The sequence below is a fragment of the Pristis pectinata genome, chromosome 14, assembly GCF_009764475.1.
Source record: "Pristis pectinata isolate sPriPec2 chromosome 14, sPriPec2.1.pri, whole genome shotgun sequence".
In the NCBI taxonomy this organism is placed as follows: Eukaryota; Metazoa; Chordata; class Chondrichthyes; order Rhinopristiformes; family Pristidae; genus Pristis; species Pristis pectinata.
The window spans coordinates 19,140,502-19,160,406 of NC_067418.1; the positions used below are offsets into that span (position 1 = coordinate 19,140,502).

A 19,905-nucleotide genomic window follows, 5' to 3' on the forward strand; every position below is an offset into this window, starting at 1 on the left:
ACATAATTTACTTTGATCTCCTTTAATATCCAAAAATGCACAAAGGATATTTCCTCTAGCTGAAGAATCAGAATCCAGGGGTCAATTTCTGCAATAAGGAGTAGGCGATATAGGCCTTTGAGTGAATAAGTTTCTCCTCCAAGGCTGGGGAAGTTATGGATTTCTCTACCCTGGAGGGCTGTAGGAGGGTTTAGGCATCATGCACATAATGGGACCATCTGTCCATCTGCATGGGGGTGGGGGTGTCTTTTTGGAAGGGTTGCAAACTGGCTTGGTCGGGAGGTGTGAGAAGGGAGAGAAGCTAGATGTGGAAGTTAGTAATGTAGTAAACAAGTATTAGAAATAAAGGCAGGTTACAAATAGGATCAAACTACAGAATAAATGTTAAAAGTTCAATTTAAATGCACTAATATAACAATAATGAATTTTTCATAAATACTCAAATGGTTATGATCCAACAGTTATTACAGAAACATGGCTACAGGATGGCCAAAGCTTTTTTTGGTGGAGGAGGGGATTTGGAAAACCTATTTCAGGGTACTTGCCATTTAGGAAAGACAGGTAACAGGAAAAGCAGGTGGGGTAGACCTGCTAATGAGGAATGACACCAAGTACAGTTCTAAAGTAAAGCATTTCAATCTGAAATCAGGTTTTCAATTTAAACAAAAGAAACTACGGAGGAGCAGAAAGGCTGTGGTGGATTTGGAAATATTAGGAGGTAAAACTAGACTGGCAATGGTTAACATTAAAACTTACAGTAAATTACATTTCAAGTGCCAATACAACAAATATGGCCCAAGGCTCCAGTGCAAACGAGGAATAAAAGTTAGTATCAGTAAAGTAGTACGATTAGAGACATTAATAAACATTAAATCAGTTACATGCCAAGAATCTGATCAGCTACATCCCAGAGTTAAGTGACCATTGAGAAGGTGAATGCTCTGGTTGTCATTTTCAAAATTCTAGTGTTTGGAATGGTGCCTGCAGATTGGAAGTAGCAGCAAATGTGACCCCGTTATTTAAGGAGAGAGAAAAATCAGAACTACTGACTGGTTTGACGAAGAATTATAGATTCCTGAATTTTTCCAACTAATGAAGAATTTGAGAACAAAGCACTTAGAAAGTGATGGAACAGAATTAAAGGGAAATCTTTGAAGATGTATGCAGTTCCAAAAAAAATGCAAGGGGAACCAGTGGATGTGGTGCATTTGGATTTTTAGAAAGCTGATCAACAGATAAGCACACATAGAATTGGGGTTAATATATATAAGCATAGATTGAATGTTGGTTAACAGATAGAAATTGAGTAGGAATACACAAGTTTTTCCTCAGGTTGCCAGGCTGTATTCCAGTGGGTTACTGCAGGAATCTGTGTTTTGGCCTTACTATTCACAATCTGTATGACTGCTCTGGTTGAGGGAAACAAATGTAACATTTCCAAGTTTGCTGATGACCAGAAACTAAGCAGGAACGAGTGCAGTGATGAGGAACGGAATGGCTTTGAAGAAATACACAAGTTACACAAATGGCAACAACATGGCAGTTGGAGTGGTGTGGAAAAAAAAGAGGGATCCACCTGTAGGTAAAATAACCAGAAACGTTGCATCTTTTAAAAAAACTCAAGATTAGAAAATGTTCACGTCTAAAAGGGACCTGGGCATTTCTTGCCACATAAATCACCAATAGGTAACATGTAGTTGCAGCAGGCAATTAGAAAGGCTAATGGTAGATTGACTGAAATGCACTTTCAATAAAAGGCCAGAGTAAAGATATCTTACTAAAAATATAGTGGGCCTTGGTGACACCACACCTGGAGTACTGTATACAATTTTTGCCTCTTTTCCTAAAGGATACATGTACTATGGAAGAAGTGCAGCAAAAAACACTAGATTGGTTCCTGGCATGCAGTTCTGTAATATACGAGGAGAGATTGATGAGGCATGGTCCAGAATCAGAAGGTTGCGAGGCAACCTCATTGAAACACAAAGTTCTTAGAGGGCTCAACAAGTTGATACAAGGAGCAAAGTTCCTTTTAGTTGTGGTGCCTAGAACTAAGGGTCACCATCCAATAATAAGGGGACATTTAGGACTCAGAAAAGGAGAAATCTTTTCACTCAGATGGTGGCGAATCTCTGGAATTCTTACCTGGACTGCTCAAGGGCTCAGTCCTTCCAAAAAGATTGCTAGATGTCTGGATATTAAAGAGATAAATGGATATGAGAGTAGAGCAAGAAAGTAACATTGAATACAAGATCAGCCATAATATTGTTGTATGATCAGACAGGTTTCAAGGGGCTAAATACTACTATTCCTCCCCATTATTCATGTTCTCATGCTTCTATAATAATGCTTTTGCTGTCGTTATGCCAAGCACTTATGATGGAAAGGGCTGTTAAAATCTGGTGGCATGATGTTTATATTGGAGGATAGTCAACCTTGAATTGAACAATTGAACTGGAGTTTAAAGAAATGAATGTGCTAATTACAAGGTGCAGGATAACACAAGATACTAAATTCCAAGATCTCCATTTTGATTTATGAACCTCCAAGGGGAAAATTAAATATCCATGTTCATGTGATTCTAATGATTCCCCTTGTAGCACACTTTGCTACAATGTCTTCACTTTCCACTTAATTCTTGGGGCTTTCCACAGACCAAGTGCAAAATACAAAGATCCTTCAGAAATCACATCCAAATGTCATTAAAATTGTTCAGTGCAAGTCAGATACACAGAACAAGACATTAATCACATCTATAAAACAGAAACTTGATCTTTCAACTTAATGAACCTACCTGACTGATTTGAAGCAATATTGATGGTGATTCTGACACAATGGACATTATCGTCTCTGAGACTTGGAGAAAACAAGCCCAAGTACCCTGAAATTGAATCTCACCAGGGTTTTTGGGGAAAACAACAAGTAGAACCCAAATGGATATAAATATTTATCATTTATTATGTTTATATTAATGCTTCCCCAGTGTTCAGAGAAAAATGTTTTCCAATTGTAAAATTTCTCTGGTTATGATTTTTTCCATGAACTTTATAAAATGTTAGACTTACACAGGGCCCTAGCTATAAAAAAGTACCAATTTAACAGCTACAACTATACACAATGAAAAGTTATTGCTTTAACAGATCTTTTAATTATAATACAGCTTAATTTGGTTAATATTGTACACAGATTTTGTTTTTAATTGTCTTTATTTAAAAAACACATAAATATTCATAACCTCATGCCATGCTTCATGATTCCATAGAGAATCAACACATTTCAAATTGAGGTGATCACAGGGAAGAAAAAGAAAAACACAAAACAAGCAATAGTTAAACTTTCTAAAAGAACTAAACAGATAGATCTAGTCAGATAACAGACTTCCTTCTCAATACTTATTAGGCAGTGCTGCATTAGTCAAAACGAAAATACAGCCAGCATGGTCTGAAATTACCAACTGGAACCCCAGTTTTATTAACCTGATGACAGTTGAAGCTTCAAATGGAGATGAGCAATACACAGTAGCCAACAAGTTACTCTGATACCACCCGGAACTTCTCCAGTTTGAAAGCAAGTAGAGAACATTAAAGATAACTGAAGTACAGTTTAACTGGTTTTACAAGTGTTAGTGTGAAAGTGTTCACAAGTTCACCACAGTTCTTAATATCTGTTATTGCAGTCCAGAAGCCTATATACAGAAATGAATTATGCCACAATACACAGTTATTCACTGTATTGTACATAAAGAAATCATACATACTAGGTTAATAGGAGGCCAATAGCTATGAAGGGACCTCTATCTCAACAGACTTCATCAATTGCACCATTATTCACAGGCTATCTATTTGCGACTGCTCTTTATTCGTTCCAGTCTTTTCTTCAGATCATCAAGATTAGCTGCTGAGGTTGTGCTACTGTTGGTTTGCATTGGTGGATGAGATTCTTGCTCTTGGTTACACTCTCGTGAATCTCGAAGATGGGTGAGTTTATTGTGCAGAAGCTCAGATGATGATACAACTGTAGGTACTGTTGGTTTTGGATAGAAGTGAGGTTGCGGGTTGTCTTCTTCATGCTGCATCAAGACAGACATGACAGGTTTGTCAAACTTTATTTTGATTAGAATACATGCAGGAGAATGGAAGTATTAAATTACATTTTTGATGGGAAGTGCATTGAAGATTATAAACCCCTAAAGCGCAAAGTAAAAATCATCTGCACACCATGGACTACATAAAATTTGGTTTTATGAACCAAATATCCTTGTCTTAAAGGAAGATGAGCAACGTTAAACTATTCAAATTCAACCACTTGTCTTCAACCCACCCTTAATCGAAATGTTCAAGCCATTTACCAGATTACTCCCAAAGATCCATAAAGCTATATTTGTGTACATAATCAGTATGGCGAATGTAGGTAGGGGTTTAGGTAGCTAACTGTCAGGTTATAAAATGGTCTCGGGCTCAAACTGGACTTTTATCTCATTTAAATGAAATTGCTTAACTATTAAGATACCTTGGAATCCTTTTAAATACACAAACTTGAATTCAATTTCCAAATACAAGCCGCTGTCTAAAATCTGAATCATGCCAAGACCAAGCTGCATAATTAAGAGAGGATTTTAAACTAAAGAGTGGGGGCAAAGTATCAATGTACAAAGATGTAGTAAAGCAAGGAGTAGGGAAAGACTAGAGAGGAAAATAAAGGTGTAAAAATAAAAAATGAATAGACCTTGACCGGGAAAGATAAGTACAAAACTAACAATAAACTCAGCAGTCAAGGCAAGCGGTTACATAAGCCCAAGCTCTATTTGTAAATGCACTTTGCATTTGAAACAAAGCAGATGAACCAGGATCACAAAATAAATGTCATCAGATAGCCATTTCAGAGACATGGCTGCAAGATGATAAGGGTTGGGACCTGAATTTGAGAGTACATGACATTTAGGAAGGATAGAAAAGTTTTAGCATAAAGGATAAGGCGATCACTTTTAGGAAAGCAGGATTTAGCAGTCTGACAGAACAGGAACAGGAAGAAATAATCAAGACGGAAGTTATTTGTGAGAGTGGTGCACAGGCCCCATAACTATAATCACACCGTAGGCAGAGTATAAAAGGAATAACGAGAGCTTGTCAGAAAGGTACGGGGTAATTGTGGTGGATTTTAACGTGTCTATTCACTAGCTCCATTCCCAAACAAGGCAATATTGGCCCACTGGAAGTTGTGTAACCAACTATTTAGATTTCTCAGATGCTCTAAAATGTATTGGAACAATGCATTACCTCTTTCTAACCTGAAATTCCTGTTAATGCAATTTAATATTTTTTCATGCAGCTGATACAGAGAATTGTTTGATGGCACTTGCAAAATGTTCTGCATTTATATTGGCTTAGCTTCCTGATCAAAGAGAATGTCAGAGATTACAGGTTGAAGGGACAAATCCTCAAGGGAAAATAGAGTAGAAATTAAGCCATTAAAATGGAAACCTGGGTTATTATGCCTGGCATAATTTGAAAGTGAATTCACACCACTTCACAAAAGAACATATGTGGATATCTTGCTAAATGCTTAGGATGATTTCTCAGTAGCAAGTGTGCTAATTGAATCAATACCAAGAGGGAACACTATAACATTACTAACAGCGCTGCTGTGCTGGGAATCTTACACAAACTCCTGTAATGCAACAAGATCCCAGCAATGTAGCTCACAGCATAAGCAGATATCCTTTTTATTTTAAAAGGTATGGTGGGTGGAGGGGGCAGTGAAAGAACCCAGAGTATCTGACTGGAGGACCAAGACCACTACAACAAATAAGTGCTCTGCAGGGTTGTGCAAAGCTGAAACCAAACTGGGCGGTGGAGGCAGAAAATAAAGGCTAGGACTGTTTCCAAGAACAGGACATTCTGGAGGCACCTAGAATGCAGGCAATCTGATACTTAGAATGAGACAGCATTAATAACCTCAATGTGAAGGTACCCTGGGGAGCAGCAATCACGTAATTAAATTTTACAGCAAGTTTGCAAGGGAGAGGTCAGGGGGTGGGGGGTGGGTGAAGAAAGAAGAGGGTCCAAGACTAGTATTTTAGACTTATAGACAATTAAGTCATTCAAGCAAAGCTAGCTAAAGTGAACTGGCAAATTACATTATAGCATTTATCACTTGAGATGCAGTGGCAGGAATTTGAGGATTTTCTAAATACACTGAATAAATGCATTCCAACAGGGAAGAACACAGGAAAATAATCAGCAGTAAACCATTAAAGCCAAAGCTGACCAGTCCCTGGACTCCAACATACTTCATCCGAGGTTGATGTGGCAAGTGAGATTGTTGATTTTCCAAAATTCCCTAGATTTGGGGAAGTTCCATTAGATGGAAAATGACCAATTGGAGTTCTTGATGTTGTGGGAAAGGGAGAAATTCATGGATATACCAAGATTTCCAGAAGGCATATGTAGGAAGAGTATGTAGAAAATATGTAGGGAAATAAATTGAGGATCAAGCTACAACGGGACACAGATTAGATATACGAATAGGTAATGATCTTGCAAACTGAGGATAACCCAGGAAAATATTTTAAAAATTGTAGCATATTATCCAAACAGTAAGGGACTGCAGAGCTCAAGGATCTGGGTGTCCCATTGAACAAGTTGGGAAAGGGTAATATGCAATTACTCTGATAGTAAGCAAATCAGAAAAGGTAACAATGTAAAAGGAAAACAATGCCTTCATCACTATTCATGAGATCAGGGCAGAACCAACTTTGGCATCATCATTTTTGTGCGCTCCCATGTAGTTCAAATATCTTTCAATCTCTTCTTTAGCATTGTTCATGACTTGTCCTCCACAGCTGTCTGGGGTAGAAAATTCCAAACAATCCTCACAATATTCCTTCCCTTGCCCCATCCTAAATGGGTAACCTTATTTAGAAAGTAAGCCCCCCTCCCCCCCCCCCCCCCCCCCCCCCCCCCCCCAGGTTCTAAATAATTGGAGAAAACATCTCCTGAAGATCCACCCTGGATTTAGCAGCTTCTGGAGAAATACAGTATGCATCTTTGAGTACCACTTAAAATACACAAAACACAGGAAATGCAGAGAAAGTACAAATTGACAATAAAAGCAAAAACAAATTGCAAATGCAAGTATTTTTTTTCTGATGCAGACAATGGCTATTTATGCTGTAAAGTTCTATCCTTCTCAACTTGAGATCCATTAAAGGCAAACAAAATTGTAACACTAGTACATGACATGACCATCAACTGGGAATTGTGAAATTAAGAAAACAGTAGTAGATAATTACAAAATATAAAAACTGCACAATTTGAAAAAAAATTAGCATTTTACCAAGCACTGGTTTACTCTTTTTTGAGAAAGATACTGGAATTATAGCAGATTATTTTATTTGGGTTTAAAAGGAGTAGAAAACAGTCCTACAGCACCAATAACTCATCTGCAAAATCGAACTGAAATTTGTAAATGTATATCCTTCCATAACCTTTGAAATTATTCTATAATTACAAATTTAAAACCTTAAGTTAGCAAAAGACATATGTTACCTTGGAGTTATTTTCTAAGCCGCAACGTTGTCGCAGAATTTTTAACCTTTCCAAGTAAACAGCAGGACCAACTTCTTCTCCATTAGTACTACCTGTAGAAGGGATGGAAGTGGAACTCGCCACATATGGTAACTCATCCGGAGGTGATGAAAACCCTGCTAAATACACAAGAGCAAGTACTCAAATCAACAATCAAAAACAACCTACCTCACCAGTTTCTAATTTATGGGTTGGGAGGCACATTCACATCTCTTTCCCTTATACCTCAAATACTAATGCATTTAGCAGACAACTGTGATATTGCTCTGTACATTAATGCCTATTGCTAACTAAGAACTCCTACTCCAGTCCCAGACACATTTCAATGGAGGCAGTGTTTTATAGGTGCTTGAAATAGCAGATACATATTTAGGAAACAGAGTGGCAACTTTAGATCTTGATTGATATTAGGCAGCGTATAACTTTTAATTAGGGATAAAGCAAATCTCAACTTCAGTCAGAGGGAAGAGAAGGAAACAGTGAGTGCAAGATCAATACACTGAATTGAAACAACTTTCTCTTACCATTAGTTATTATTGGAACAAGAGCAAAATCAGAATTGTACAGCACAAAAACAGGCCCTTTTGGCCCATGTCATCCATGATGCCCATGAATGCTAATTCCATTTGCCTGAATCCCTTCACACCTTTCCTCTCCAAGTACCCGTCTAAATGTCTTTAAATGTTTTAATTGTGTCTGCCTCTAACTCCTCCCCGGCAGTTTGTTCCAGATTACCACCACCTTCTGTATGGAAAAATTTACCTCCCAAATCTTCTTTAAATTCCTCCCCCCAACCTTAAAGCTGAGCCCCACAGTTCTAGACTCCCCTGCCCTGGGAAAAAGATTCTGACACCCTGCAGTTCTAGGACCAAACATTTAGGATGAAGATAATGACAAATTGCTGAGTTTGAAAGCAGAATTACGGTTTTTGAATGCCCGGGAGAAGCAAGGGATTTGGAGATGTTAGAAAATGACTTGGCTGAGGATCATTCACAACCATTAATGAATGGCAAACCATGCCTAATGTACCTTTTTGTTTACTCCTGCTACTTGCATCATTTTCTATGTCTATCCCATAAACTGTACTGATAATTGCATTTAAATATCAAATGACCAACATGTGCACAAAGAAGCAAACTGGTCTTTGCTTGATGTATAGTTTTACAGTTTATGAAGAATTATGGTACCCCAAAATTTCAAGAATAATTTCAAGTAGTAAACCATGAATCAAAAAGAAAGAAATTTGATCAGCAACTCAAACAGCCCAACTGTGATTCAAGTTAATAAGCATTGGGTGACAAAATAATTCAAAATGATCTAATAATTTTTTTCATTAAATGAAGAATTTTAAATTGCATTTACTCTTTAATCTTACCAGAACTGGATGAAGAAGATATTCTTCCTTTCCCTTCTCTCTCATTTTCCACAAGCCGCAGACCTCTTTCAATATAATTCTGAAAGAACTGAGAAGATTTCCTCAAAAATGGTTCAATGTCGGCATCTGAATACTTCTTTCTGTATTCATAAAGTTCTGCTAACCCCTGCTCAGAGATGGAAAGGGATTAAAAAAAAAGGTAAGTCACGTTGACAAAATGTGAGAGGTTATGCTCCACGAGAACAGAGGTTCAAGTGGTTCACAATTTACATAAACAAACTGGATTTGAGAATTAGAAATACAACTCCAAAATTGGGAGCATACAAATATAGTGTGTGACAAAGTACATTAATAAACTTGTACAAGTGTGATACAGTACATTAGTCAGTTGAATGATGCCACATGTACTTCGGAAAATAGAGTGGTTTTCAGTGTTTTAAAAGGGATAGGGAGGGGGGAAGAGGAGGAGGCGGGTGGCAATACTGGTCAGGGATACTATTACAGCTGCAGAAAAGGTGGATAATGTAGAAGGATCCTCTCCAGAGACAGTATGGGTGGAAGTTAGGAACAAGAAAGGAGCAGATTGGGAGGCAGAGTTTGGAAAGGTGCAAGAATAACAGGGTTATCATGGGAGACTTCAACTTCCCAAATATTGATTGGCACCTGCTTAGTGCCAAAGGTTTAGACAGGGCAGAGTTTGTTAAATGTGTCCAGGACTGATTCCTGTCACAGTACGTTGACAGACCGACTAGAGGGAATGCCATATTAGATCTAGTTTTAGGTAATGAACTGGGTCAGGTGACAGATCTCTCAGTGGGTGAGCATTTGGGGGACAGTGAGCACCGCTCCATAACCTTTAGCATTGTCATGGACAAGGATAAGAGCAAAGAGGACAGGAAGATATTTAATTGGGGAAAGGCAAATTATGAGGCTATAAGGCTAAAACTTGAGAGTGTAAATTGGGATGACATTTTTGAAGGGAAATGTACCATGGAGATGTGGTCGATATTCAGGGATCTCTTGCAGGATGTTAGGGATAAACTTGTCCCGGTGAAGCAGAGAAAGAATGGCAGGGTGAAGGAACAAGAGAGGTGGAACAACTAGTTAGGAAGAAGGCAGCATCATACATAAGATGTAAGCAGCAAGGATCAGATAGGGCTCATGAGGAATATGGAGTAGCAAGGAAGGAACTTAAGAAGGGGCCGAGGAGAGCAAGAAGGGGACATGAAAAGACTTTGGCAAGTAGGGTTAAGGAGAATCCCAAGGCTTTTCTCTCACAGGTGAAGAGAAGGATGAGCGTAAAGGTAGGTCCGAATAGAGACAAAGGTGGGAAGATGTGCCTGGAAGCTGTGGAAGTGAGTGAGGTTCTCAATGAATACTTCTCTTCAGTATTCACCAAGGAGAGGGCCCTTGACGATGCAGAGGACAGTGTTGGTAAGGTTAATGTTCTAGAGCATGTAGATATCAAGAGAGAGGATGTGTTGGAGCTGTTAGAAAATATTAGGACAGATAAGTCCCCAGGGCCTGACTGAATATTCCCTCGGCTGCTTCGCGAGGCGAGGGAGGAGATTGTTGAACCGTTGGCTAGGATCTTTAGTCCTCGTTGTCCACGGGAATGGTGCCGGAGGATTGGAGGGTGGCAAATGTTGCCCCCTTATTCAAAAAAGGTAGTAGGGATAGTCCAGGCAATTACAGACCAGTGAGCCTTACATCTGTGGTGGGCAAGTTGTTAGAAAGGATTCTAAGGGATAGGATCTATGAGCATTTAGAGAATCATGGACTGATTAGGGGCAGCGAGCATGGGCTTTGTGAAGGGAAGATCTTGTCTCACAAGCCTGATGGTGTTCTTTGAGGAGGTGACCAGGAAGATTGATGAGAGTAGTGCAGCAGATGTGGCCTACGTGGATTTTAGTAAGGCGTTTGACAAGGTTCCACATGGTAGGCTTCTTCAGAAGGTCAGAGGGCAAAGGATCCAGGAAGGCTTGGCCGTGTGGATTCAGATTTGGCTTGCCTGTAGAAAGCAGAGGGTTGTGGTGGAGGGAGTGCATTCAGATCGGAGGGCTGTGACTAGTGGTGTCCCACAAGAATCTGTTCTGGGACCTCTACTTTTTGTGATATTTATTAATGACTTGGATGAGGGAGTGGAAGGGTGGGTTAGCAAGTTTGCAGACGACACAAAGGTCAGTGGTGTTGTGGATAGTGTGGAGGGCTGTCGAAGCTTACAGAAGGATATTGATAGGATGCAGAGCTGGGCTGAGAAGTGGCAGATGGAGTTCAATCCGGAGAAGTGTGAGGTGGTACACTTTGGAAGGACAAACTCCAAGGCGGAGTACAACGTTAATGGCAGGATTCTGGGCAGTGTGGAGGAGCAGAGAGATCTGGGGGTTCATATCCACAGATCACTGAAATTTGCCTCACAGGTGGATAGAGTAGTTAAGAAAGCTTATGAGATGTTAGCTTTCATAAGTCGTGGGATCGAGTTTAAGAGCCGTGAGGTAACGATGCAGCTCTACAAAACTCTGGTTAGACCACACTTGGAGTACTGTATCCAATTCTGGTCACCTCATTATAGGAAGGATGTGGAAGTGTTGGAAAGGGTGCAGAGGAGATTTACCAGGATGCTGCCTGGATTGGAGAGTATGGATGAGGAGATACTAAGGGAGCTAGGGCTTTACTCATTGGAGAGGAGGAGGATGAGGGGAGACATGATAGAGGTATACAAAATATTAAGAGGAATAGATAGAGTGGACAGCCAGCGCCTTTCCCAGGGCACCAATGCTCAATACAAGAGAGCATGGTTTTAAGGTAATGGGTGGGAAGTTCTAGGGAGATATCAGAGGGAGGTTTTTCACCCAGAGAGTGGTTGGTGCTTGGAATGCGCTGCCTGGGGTGGTGGTGGAAGCTGATATGTTGGTCAAGTTCAAGAGATTGTTAGATAAGCATATGGAGGAATTTAAAATAGGGGGATATGTGGGAGGAAGGGGTTAGATAGTCTTAGGTGTGGTTTAAAGGTTGGCACAACATGGTGGGCCGAAGGGCCTGTATTGTGCTGTGTTGCTCTATGGTGCAAGGAGCTAATAACTCGCCAACCTGCCCAAAATCCACTGTCTTGCCAGGTACGTACTCATACTGATACTTCAAAAATCACTTCCTTAAATAGTACAATATCTAAAAACATTAGTCTTTCACAGATTTGCACTGAAATATTTCAGCAGTATCAATGATTTTTCATAATTAATCGACACCAAGTGAAGGGCAACTAAAAAGTTAAATGATTTACCTTCAATTATTCAAAAACAAATCCAAACATACCTCCCTTGTGTTTTCCTTGGATCCAATCTTCTTGAATATTTCTGCCAAAGTTTCACTTATTTTTGCTTTTGATTCTTTATCCTCCTAGAAGAAATAAATGGAATTACAACTATGTTCAAAGAATACTCCATTTTAAAAACCAAATTTTAATTGCATGTTTACTCTCATTTAGGATTCCAAGAATATTCCTTTATTCATAGTTATTTGGTATTTGTTTAAATCAAACTTTCAAAAAAAAGTGGTACTGCTATTAATATATAGCAGTTAAACCTCTGAACAATTCACTGTTGATCAGTTCCATTTATTGATGTGCAAAAAATACAAGGGCCATGTCACATATGTACACAATTATTGTCCCCTGTTAGGGATTATATTCTACAAATAAGTAATTCCTTATTCTCATAGTAACATTTTCTCACATTAGGGATTTATAGATTTCCTTTTTCCACTGTATTGTTATTTTGATCAGTCGAGTTTCCCTCACTTTGCAGAAGGCTCATTCTGTATTGATTTGGTTTACATTTCAGAAAGTGCACCATATGGAAGAGCAGCAACATACAACTATGGTTTGCTGCAACAATCACCACCACCTCATCCACTCTAATGCACTCACGGAAGGGTGCCGGGCTCATGGCCAGAGTTTGGGGGCTTGCCAGAGCACAGCCTATTCCACTCTAGTAACTCATCCAAGTGGCTAATCTTCAAATAAGATAGGCAGAAATTAATCTGGATTTGGGGTGGAGCAGAGGAATATGCAGTAAAAAGTTCCACAGAATCTCAATTTCATGGTACAAAATAAAGAACTATTTAAATTGCTAGTCCTATCAAAAGTCCAAAGCTCCCCGGCCTAGACACAAGCCTTGGCCTCCAGTTGATCATGTCCTGTTAAAATCTACCTCTTCGAGTCTCAAAATACACTTTGACGAGATTTTTGGACCTGCAGAAAGTACAGGTCCGTTAAAAGGTACTCTGTACTCTCATCATAAGAAATCAACCTGATGATCTTTTGTTGCATTTAGTAAAGCAAGCATTTCCTTTTCTACAAAATTATTATACAGATCTGATTTCAAGGTCTTACAAGATTATGGCAAGACTTCCCTATTCTTACAATTCATTCTCTTTCTTTACAAAAGAGAATGTATAAAAGGGTAAAGATTGAGCAAGTTAATCACATGCCACTACCATTCAGTCAACAAGTCTGACTAAGCTTCAGGCTAGCTTGGCATTTTAATTATGTGCCCCCTTCCTGTGATTTCTGCATATTGTCTCCCACTCAACTATGACTCCTTCGTGCTTAGTCACTTGCATCGCTGCAGTGAAACTCCACTGAAATTCAATGACTAGAAATTTAGTCCATCGATAAAATACTTGACAACCTTCCAAACTCAATTCAACACCAATGGTCCAACTTTTCATAGAGCAGCTATGGGCAATATTTTCAATACCACATAGCAAAGTTCCATAAATTCAATAAAGCTTTGGCATTCTTCCTGCAATTCAATATTTAAAAGCAGAATTAAATTTAACAGTCTAATAAAAGGGAAGATTCATAATAATGTAATTGTTAAGTTTTATCCTTTCTCAGTTTAATACATACTATTGTAGAACCACCCTTTTCAGTTTCCGAATCAGTCTTTCCACCTGACAATGCCATTGAATGTTTAGTGACACGCCGTAGGTGAGCCTCGAGCTCAGATTCATTCTTGTTCTCAATCAGGGTCAGATGATCCATAATCTGGTACAAAAAGGACAGTTTAGACAAGTCGAGCATTGTGCATAATTTTCTCATCTTACTAACTCTCAGTCCTACTCAAATACACTGCAGATAATCTTTTCACCTTAATTTTCTAAATATTTTTCAAGTTCTTCAGTTATCTTATTTCATAAATATTGGTCACACAACCAGAATGGGTTAAGTGTCAAATCTTTGAATTCTCAGCAAATCCAGAAAGACAATTAACAGCTCAATCCTTCCCCACAGTAGGGAGAAAAAGTTCTTTTAAAGCTAAAAACAAATCACACTCAAATGTTGGAGCCAGGATGTGTCTGCAGGGGCTCCTCATGGTATTCGGCCCCATTGTTTCAGTGAACAACCTTCCATCATGAAGCCGGAAATAAGGACATTAGTTGATTATTGTAGTGCAGTTCTATTCACGACGCCTCTCAAGATGTAGTAGTCCATGCCCACAATGCAGTAAGACCCAGACAACGTTCGTGCATGGGCTGATGTGGCAAATATCATGTACCATAACTGCCAGTGCACTGAGGTTTGGGCACTCTCCCATCTAAGTGGTCTTGCTTTCATTTCTTTAGGTTCAATGAAAAAGACATTGTATAATCTATTTATTATTCTATCTTTCTGGAGTTTTGAATTCTCTGTGGGGATAGAGGGAGTAGCACTTCAATGTTGGGTGATGGACAATGGTGAAGGAGTAATCGAGTTTTATTAGGGCTCTTTGAAGCCCCACTCAGTCCAATATCAAGGGCACTCACTCTAAGCTCACCTCTTGATTCAGATATTTAAGCTGTGTCCAGCAGGTTTGAGGCTGGAGCTGATGTTATTAATGATGACAAATTATACCACTTCACTGATGATGGAATATGCTGCTTGGGAGACAGTCATACAGCACAGAAACAGTCCCATTTGCCTGCATTTGGCCCATATCTGAGTGCTTTTCCATCAATGTACCTGTCCAAATATCTTGAAAGCATTGTAACTGTACCCACCTCCACAGTTTTCTCTGGCAGCTCATTCCATATAACCACCACCCTGTGTGGAAAAAGTTGTCCCTCAGATCCCTTTTAGATCTTTCCCCTCAACTTAAATCAATGCCTCTAGTTTTAGACTCTGCTAACCTGGGAAAAAGACTATCACTTTATTAACACCCCTTATAAATTTATACATCTATAAGGTCACCCCTCAACCTCCTACACTCTAGAGAAAAAACCCCAGTCTCTCCTTACAACTCAAGCCCTCCAATCCCAGTAACATCCTCATGAATCTTTTCTGCACCCTTTCCAGTTTAAGGGCATCCTTCCTATAGCTAGCCAACTAAAACTATGCACAATACTCCAAATGTGGTCTCATCAACTACTTGTACAGTTGCAACATGACGTTTCAACTCCTGTACTCAATGCCCTGATCAAAGAAAGCAAATGTACCAAATGTCTTCTTCACCACCACTTACCTGTGTCACCAATTTCAGGGAACTATGTTCTTGTACCTCTAAGTGTCTTTGTTCTACAACACTCTCCAGGGCCCTGCCATTTGCTGTGCAAGTCCTGCCCTGGTTTAACTTACCAAAATGCAACACCTTGCACTTGTCAGAGTTAAATTCCATCTGCTATTCCTTGGCTCATTTCCCCAGTTCATTCAGATCCTGTTGTAACCTTAGATAACCTCCTTCACTGTCCAGGCCCTTCAGTCCAACTCACTCATTCCAACCAAGAAAAGCAAAGCCAAATTGGATTCATCATGCCTTTTGTAGGCAGGAAATACTGGACAATTTTCTACAAGTAACTGCACTGCAGTAGCTCATACAGAGGTGAAGCTTGTTCTGAAGCACAGGTCTTTGGTGGAATCTTGTCTGGTCCCAGAGCTTTTGCTGCATCCAATGGTCTCATTGTCTTCTGTTACATTAGGGGATCATGGATAGACAGCAACTGGATTATCCATTGGGGTCCTCCGACTGAACATATCAGCCTCATCATTAGACTCATGTTGAGCTGCACCATTGTTGACATGGGGGAACTTCCTGGAGTCGACTCCTCTCAAAAGTTGTTCAAGTCTCCTCCACCATTCATGATTGGCTGTGGCAGGAAGCGCAAGTCTTTGACCTGATATATTGGTTGTAGATTGCTTAGCACTGTACATTGAATGTTGTTTTACTGTTTAGGACATACATCACCCGTGTGTTCCAGCTTCACCAGGTTAACATATTTTCAGGTTCATTTGGTGGTGCTGCCAACATGCCCTTCTGTACTCATTCGAACAGGTTGATCTCCTGGCTTGATTGTAACAGCAGAGTAGATGCCTGCTGAGTCATGATGTTATAGACAGTGATATACATTACTGCTGCTGCTTGTCCATGGATATCTTGTTTAGCTGCAAAACATTTTAAGGGTCTCTCTCTTTCTCATTTAGCATGGCTGTGGTGCCACTCAACATAATGGAAGGGGTCCCCAAGTGTGACCCTACTAAGAGTGTGCATTGGTCAGCTCTACCATTGCTGCCAACAACAGATGCATCTGGTATTGAGTAGATCTGTAGAGAGCAGCTTGCAACGTGTCGCCTCGCTCCGGCGCCATCTTGCGTCCTACACAGATTAATCTGCCACACAGGAGCATGTTTTAATTTACTAACAAAGTGATAACCAAGGTCCAATTTAAAATTGGTCAAACCCATGTCTTTACACAGGATGTACAAATTTATAGTTGAGAGTTCAACTGAAAATAGCAATGAACAAACCATTTGAACGTTGGAAACAGCCCTTAAACTTAATAAGAGACAAATTTTTTAATACTTGCTATTCTCCAAATGCTGCAGAATGATTAGCCTTCAGGTACTTATAACTAGAAGAAACCTAAAGAAAGAACGTCTGTATAAAAAAATAATTACAGAAGCTATCTGCCTTTTCTAAAATTTGAATATGAAAGCAGGAAGTTTATATCAACCTGAACTGAAATTGGGCTAGATTTGTCTTAATTTCTTATGGTAGGTGTTATAACTCAACAACACTTCTACATCTCTGAAACCTCTGAGCCATGCAGGTGTTCTTTTCGATATGTTGAGAGATTAACAACTGCATCACTTATTAAAAAGAAAAATATTCCATCAGTCAACAAACCTTCGGTCCCAAGAGCTTGCAGAGTGTATGCAGCAATGTTTTCTGTGTTCTCATCGGAAGATCACTCTTCATCTGCTTTAACCTCTCTCTTGGGAAAACACGCATGAAATTGTGAACGTCCAAGAGTATCCGGTCAACATTGATAACATTTACGTTACTTGGGAGAAGGCGTATCATACGCCACAAACACTAAAAATCAAAGAGAAAGAGCTTGAATAAATATATATGGAATTTTACAAGGATAAATAAAAGATACATTGATGATTTTGTTTGAAATGTAGTGTTTTAAATACATTACCTTCATTATTAACTCTGAGAACTTAGGTGAGTTATTTGTAGTAGCAAGAAGGCTATCTTGCAAAAGTACAATCAAGGAACTGCAAAAAAAAAGTTTTCATTTAAGCTGCAAGTCTGTATGATCATGACCCAAACAGCAACAATTTTCCTTTTACAATGTATGTACTGCGCCAACAAAACATTGGTATCAGTTCATGACATTTAAGGCTACTTAAGGAAAAGCTGTAACAAATCATACAGCATTTAAAGGCAGCAATGAACCCAAAAACAGCACATTTAGATTTTTGGCCAAAACATTTCAAATAAAATGTTCATTAATCTATTAATCCCATTTCTTTAGGGGCCAAACAGCCTTTTACATTAAAGGTTGTTATTGATCTGTAAACGACATGGATTTCCTTTCTCCTTGAAATGTGCGATTCATCTAAAGATCTTCATGACATTTAACATCGCACATGATTACTACCAAATGACTGAAATAATACTTCTAAAAAGGTTTATTTCAACAAAGTTATCATAGTTTCACAAATAACCAATTCCCAATAACACAACTTCACACAGCCCTTTATACATAATAGGATCCTTGCCTAAACATCACAATCAGATGCACCATCTTATGAAAATTCTCAAACCAAGATCCAGTAAAAAAAAAGACCAGCTCCAAGAAATCTATACAGACCATAACCTAATGGAGCTACATTAACCAAGTGTTTTCCCCTTTACCTCAAAATGTTGGTTGGATCAGATTTTTCCAATACTTTTACCATCAGCAGATTGACTGATCGTATAACTTGTGGACCTTCATCCAAATCTTCCAAGCGCGAATCCAACATCAATAATATTAATCCATGCATCAAATCTTTCAAAACTCCCATTGAAGCCTCCTTTGCCAATGGTTCTATTTGGAATAACTGAACAGGAAAACAAAACAACATCTTGGTGCATCAGGTAATTAGACGATTGCGCAAAAGCAACAGCTCAAAGCTTATTGGCGATCCAAAGCTAGGTGGTAGCTTAGTCTGCGAGTTGGATGCACATGCTTCAGGAATATATACTAAATGAAAGAACAAAGACTTGGCAAATGGAATACAATGTGGAAAAATGAGAGCCTAGAGATATTTCTTGCATAAATCCTTACTTATTTATCCCACTTTGCATACAAAAGCCTTTGTGTTTGAGAGTCAGATGGCCCCTGTGCACATTGTTTAGTCCTCAGGGTTCAGGAAGGAGTAGCTACACTGTACAACTACTCCTTTAATAGTGCAACTCATCACTCTCACAGTTCCAGTAGCTTATCTGGAAAATGCTAAGTTTCCTAACTTTAATATGTAATATAGATACAGCACACAACTAGCCCCATTTATGATTTAATGTAATTCAGTATCATTGTCAGTTTTGTCCCTTTTCGGCAGTGTGCATTCGGCATAATGGCCATTGAAAGTTAGAACATCTAATCTGCCAGATAAACCAAATCTGTCTAATGTAAGCATAGGTTCAGTTCCGCATTTAAAAAAATGACATTGCAACAATTCAAATTACAACTCAAAACCATACCGTAATCATGTTCCCAATAATACAGCTGTAAAGCTTTAGGATTTCAGTCTTGTTAAGCTTTTCATCAGCCATATGAGTGTTGTAAATCAATCGGAGCTGCATGAAGGTTGCAATGAGAAACTGGTCAATGTGACCAGACATGGTATCAACTTTGCTCTCCTGTCGCAAAACTTCGTCAATCTGAAACCAAGACAAGATTTTCCAATTTACTTCAAGTTACAGAAACATCCAAATAAAATGCACTATATCCTTAATTAACAACACTGAATTCTATGCAATAGAATATAGCATTCCTAGTAACATGCATCCTGTGAAGGCATTAACATATTGTAGGATACTGCCCCAAGGAAAACTGCATCAATGATCAATGCAATGGGGTAGCTGAACAACCAACCACAACCAAGTGTGCAAATACTCATCCAGTACACCCACATCACAATGAACTTTCACTAATTTTCATAGGGGTTTTTTGACGACATATAGGCAAATGTAGATTAAAGGCATTATTTCACCTCATTTCTGGAATTCAGCTCCCAATGTTCAGATCAAAGCTCAAATGCAGCTTGAAGTAGTCATGACACAACCCAAAATAAATGTTATGGGTACTAAAGTGCAATGTGATTGCCATCAATAACACCTTCCATTTTGCAGACGACTGGTATTAATTAGATGTAGTATAATAAGTGGCCAAATTGGTTAAGTCCTGCTTTTCTTAAGGGTACACAAGACAAATTTTCAGTTTGTTGGCAAATTTCAATTTTAAAGCTGTACCAGGGTAGCTTGGTTAAAATAGGTGCTAATTCTGGAGAATGAATCTTTGGCACTGCCATCCATGCCTTAAGTTGTACCCAGCACACTCAACCATTTCTTGACATTATGTGGAGTGAATGGAATTGATTAACAGACTGCAAGAACTTCAGGAGGCATAGCTAAA

The 19,905-nt window shown here is 39.0% G+C and overlaps 1 protein-coding gene and 1 non-coding gene across 5 annotated transcripts in view; both read right to left on the reverse strand.

Annotated features, from left to right (window-relative positions):
* Positions 1–3,187: 3,187 nt before the first annotated feature.
* ckap5 (cytoskeleton associated protein 5) overlaps positions 3,188–19,905 on the reverse strand; it is an 81,473-nt gene continuing 64,755 nt past the window's right edge. For 3 of the 4 annotated variants that reach the window (XM_052029348.1, XM_052029345.1, XM_052029346.1), the window contains 9 exons: positions 18,972–19,151; positions 18,141–18,328; positions 17,419–17,497; positions 17,121–17,309; positions 13,871–14,008; positions 12,274–12,357; positions 8,962–9,127; positions 7,548–7,705; positions 3,188–4,069 (listed from right to left, as the gene is read on the reverse strand). In XM_052029348.1, the coding sequence (XP_051885308.1) occupies positions 3,839–4,069; positions 7,548–7,705; positions 8,962–9,127; positions 12,274–12,357; positions 13,871–14,008; positions 17,121–17,309; positions 17,419–17,497; positions 18,141–18,328; positions 18,972–19,151 (1,413 nt within the window). In that variant the 3' untranslated portion in view covers positions 3,188–3,838. The remainder of the gene's footprint in view (positions 4,070–7,547; positions 7,706–8,961; positions 9,128–12,273; positions 12,358–13,870; positions 14,009–17,120; positions 17,310–17,418; positions 17,498–18,140; positions 18,329–18,971; positions 19,152–19,905) is intronic. The other variant, XM_052029347.1, reaches the window with a different exon arrangement.
* LOC127578030 (small nucleolar RNA SNORD67) lies at positions 18,593–18,698 on the reverse strand. The gene has a single exon (XR_007957475.1). It is a non-coding gene; the product is annotated as a small nucleolar RNA SNORD67 (small nucleolar RNA).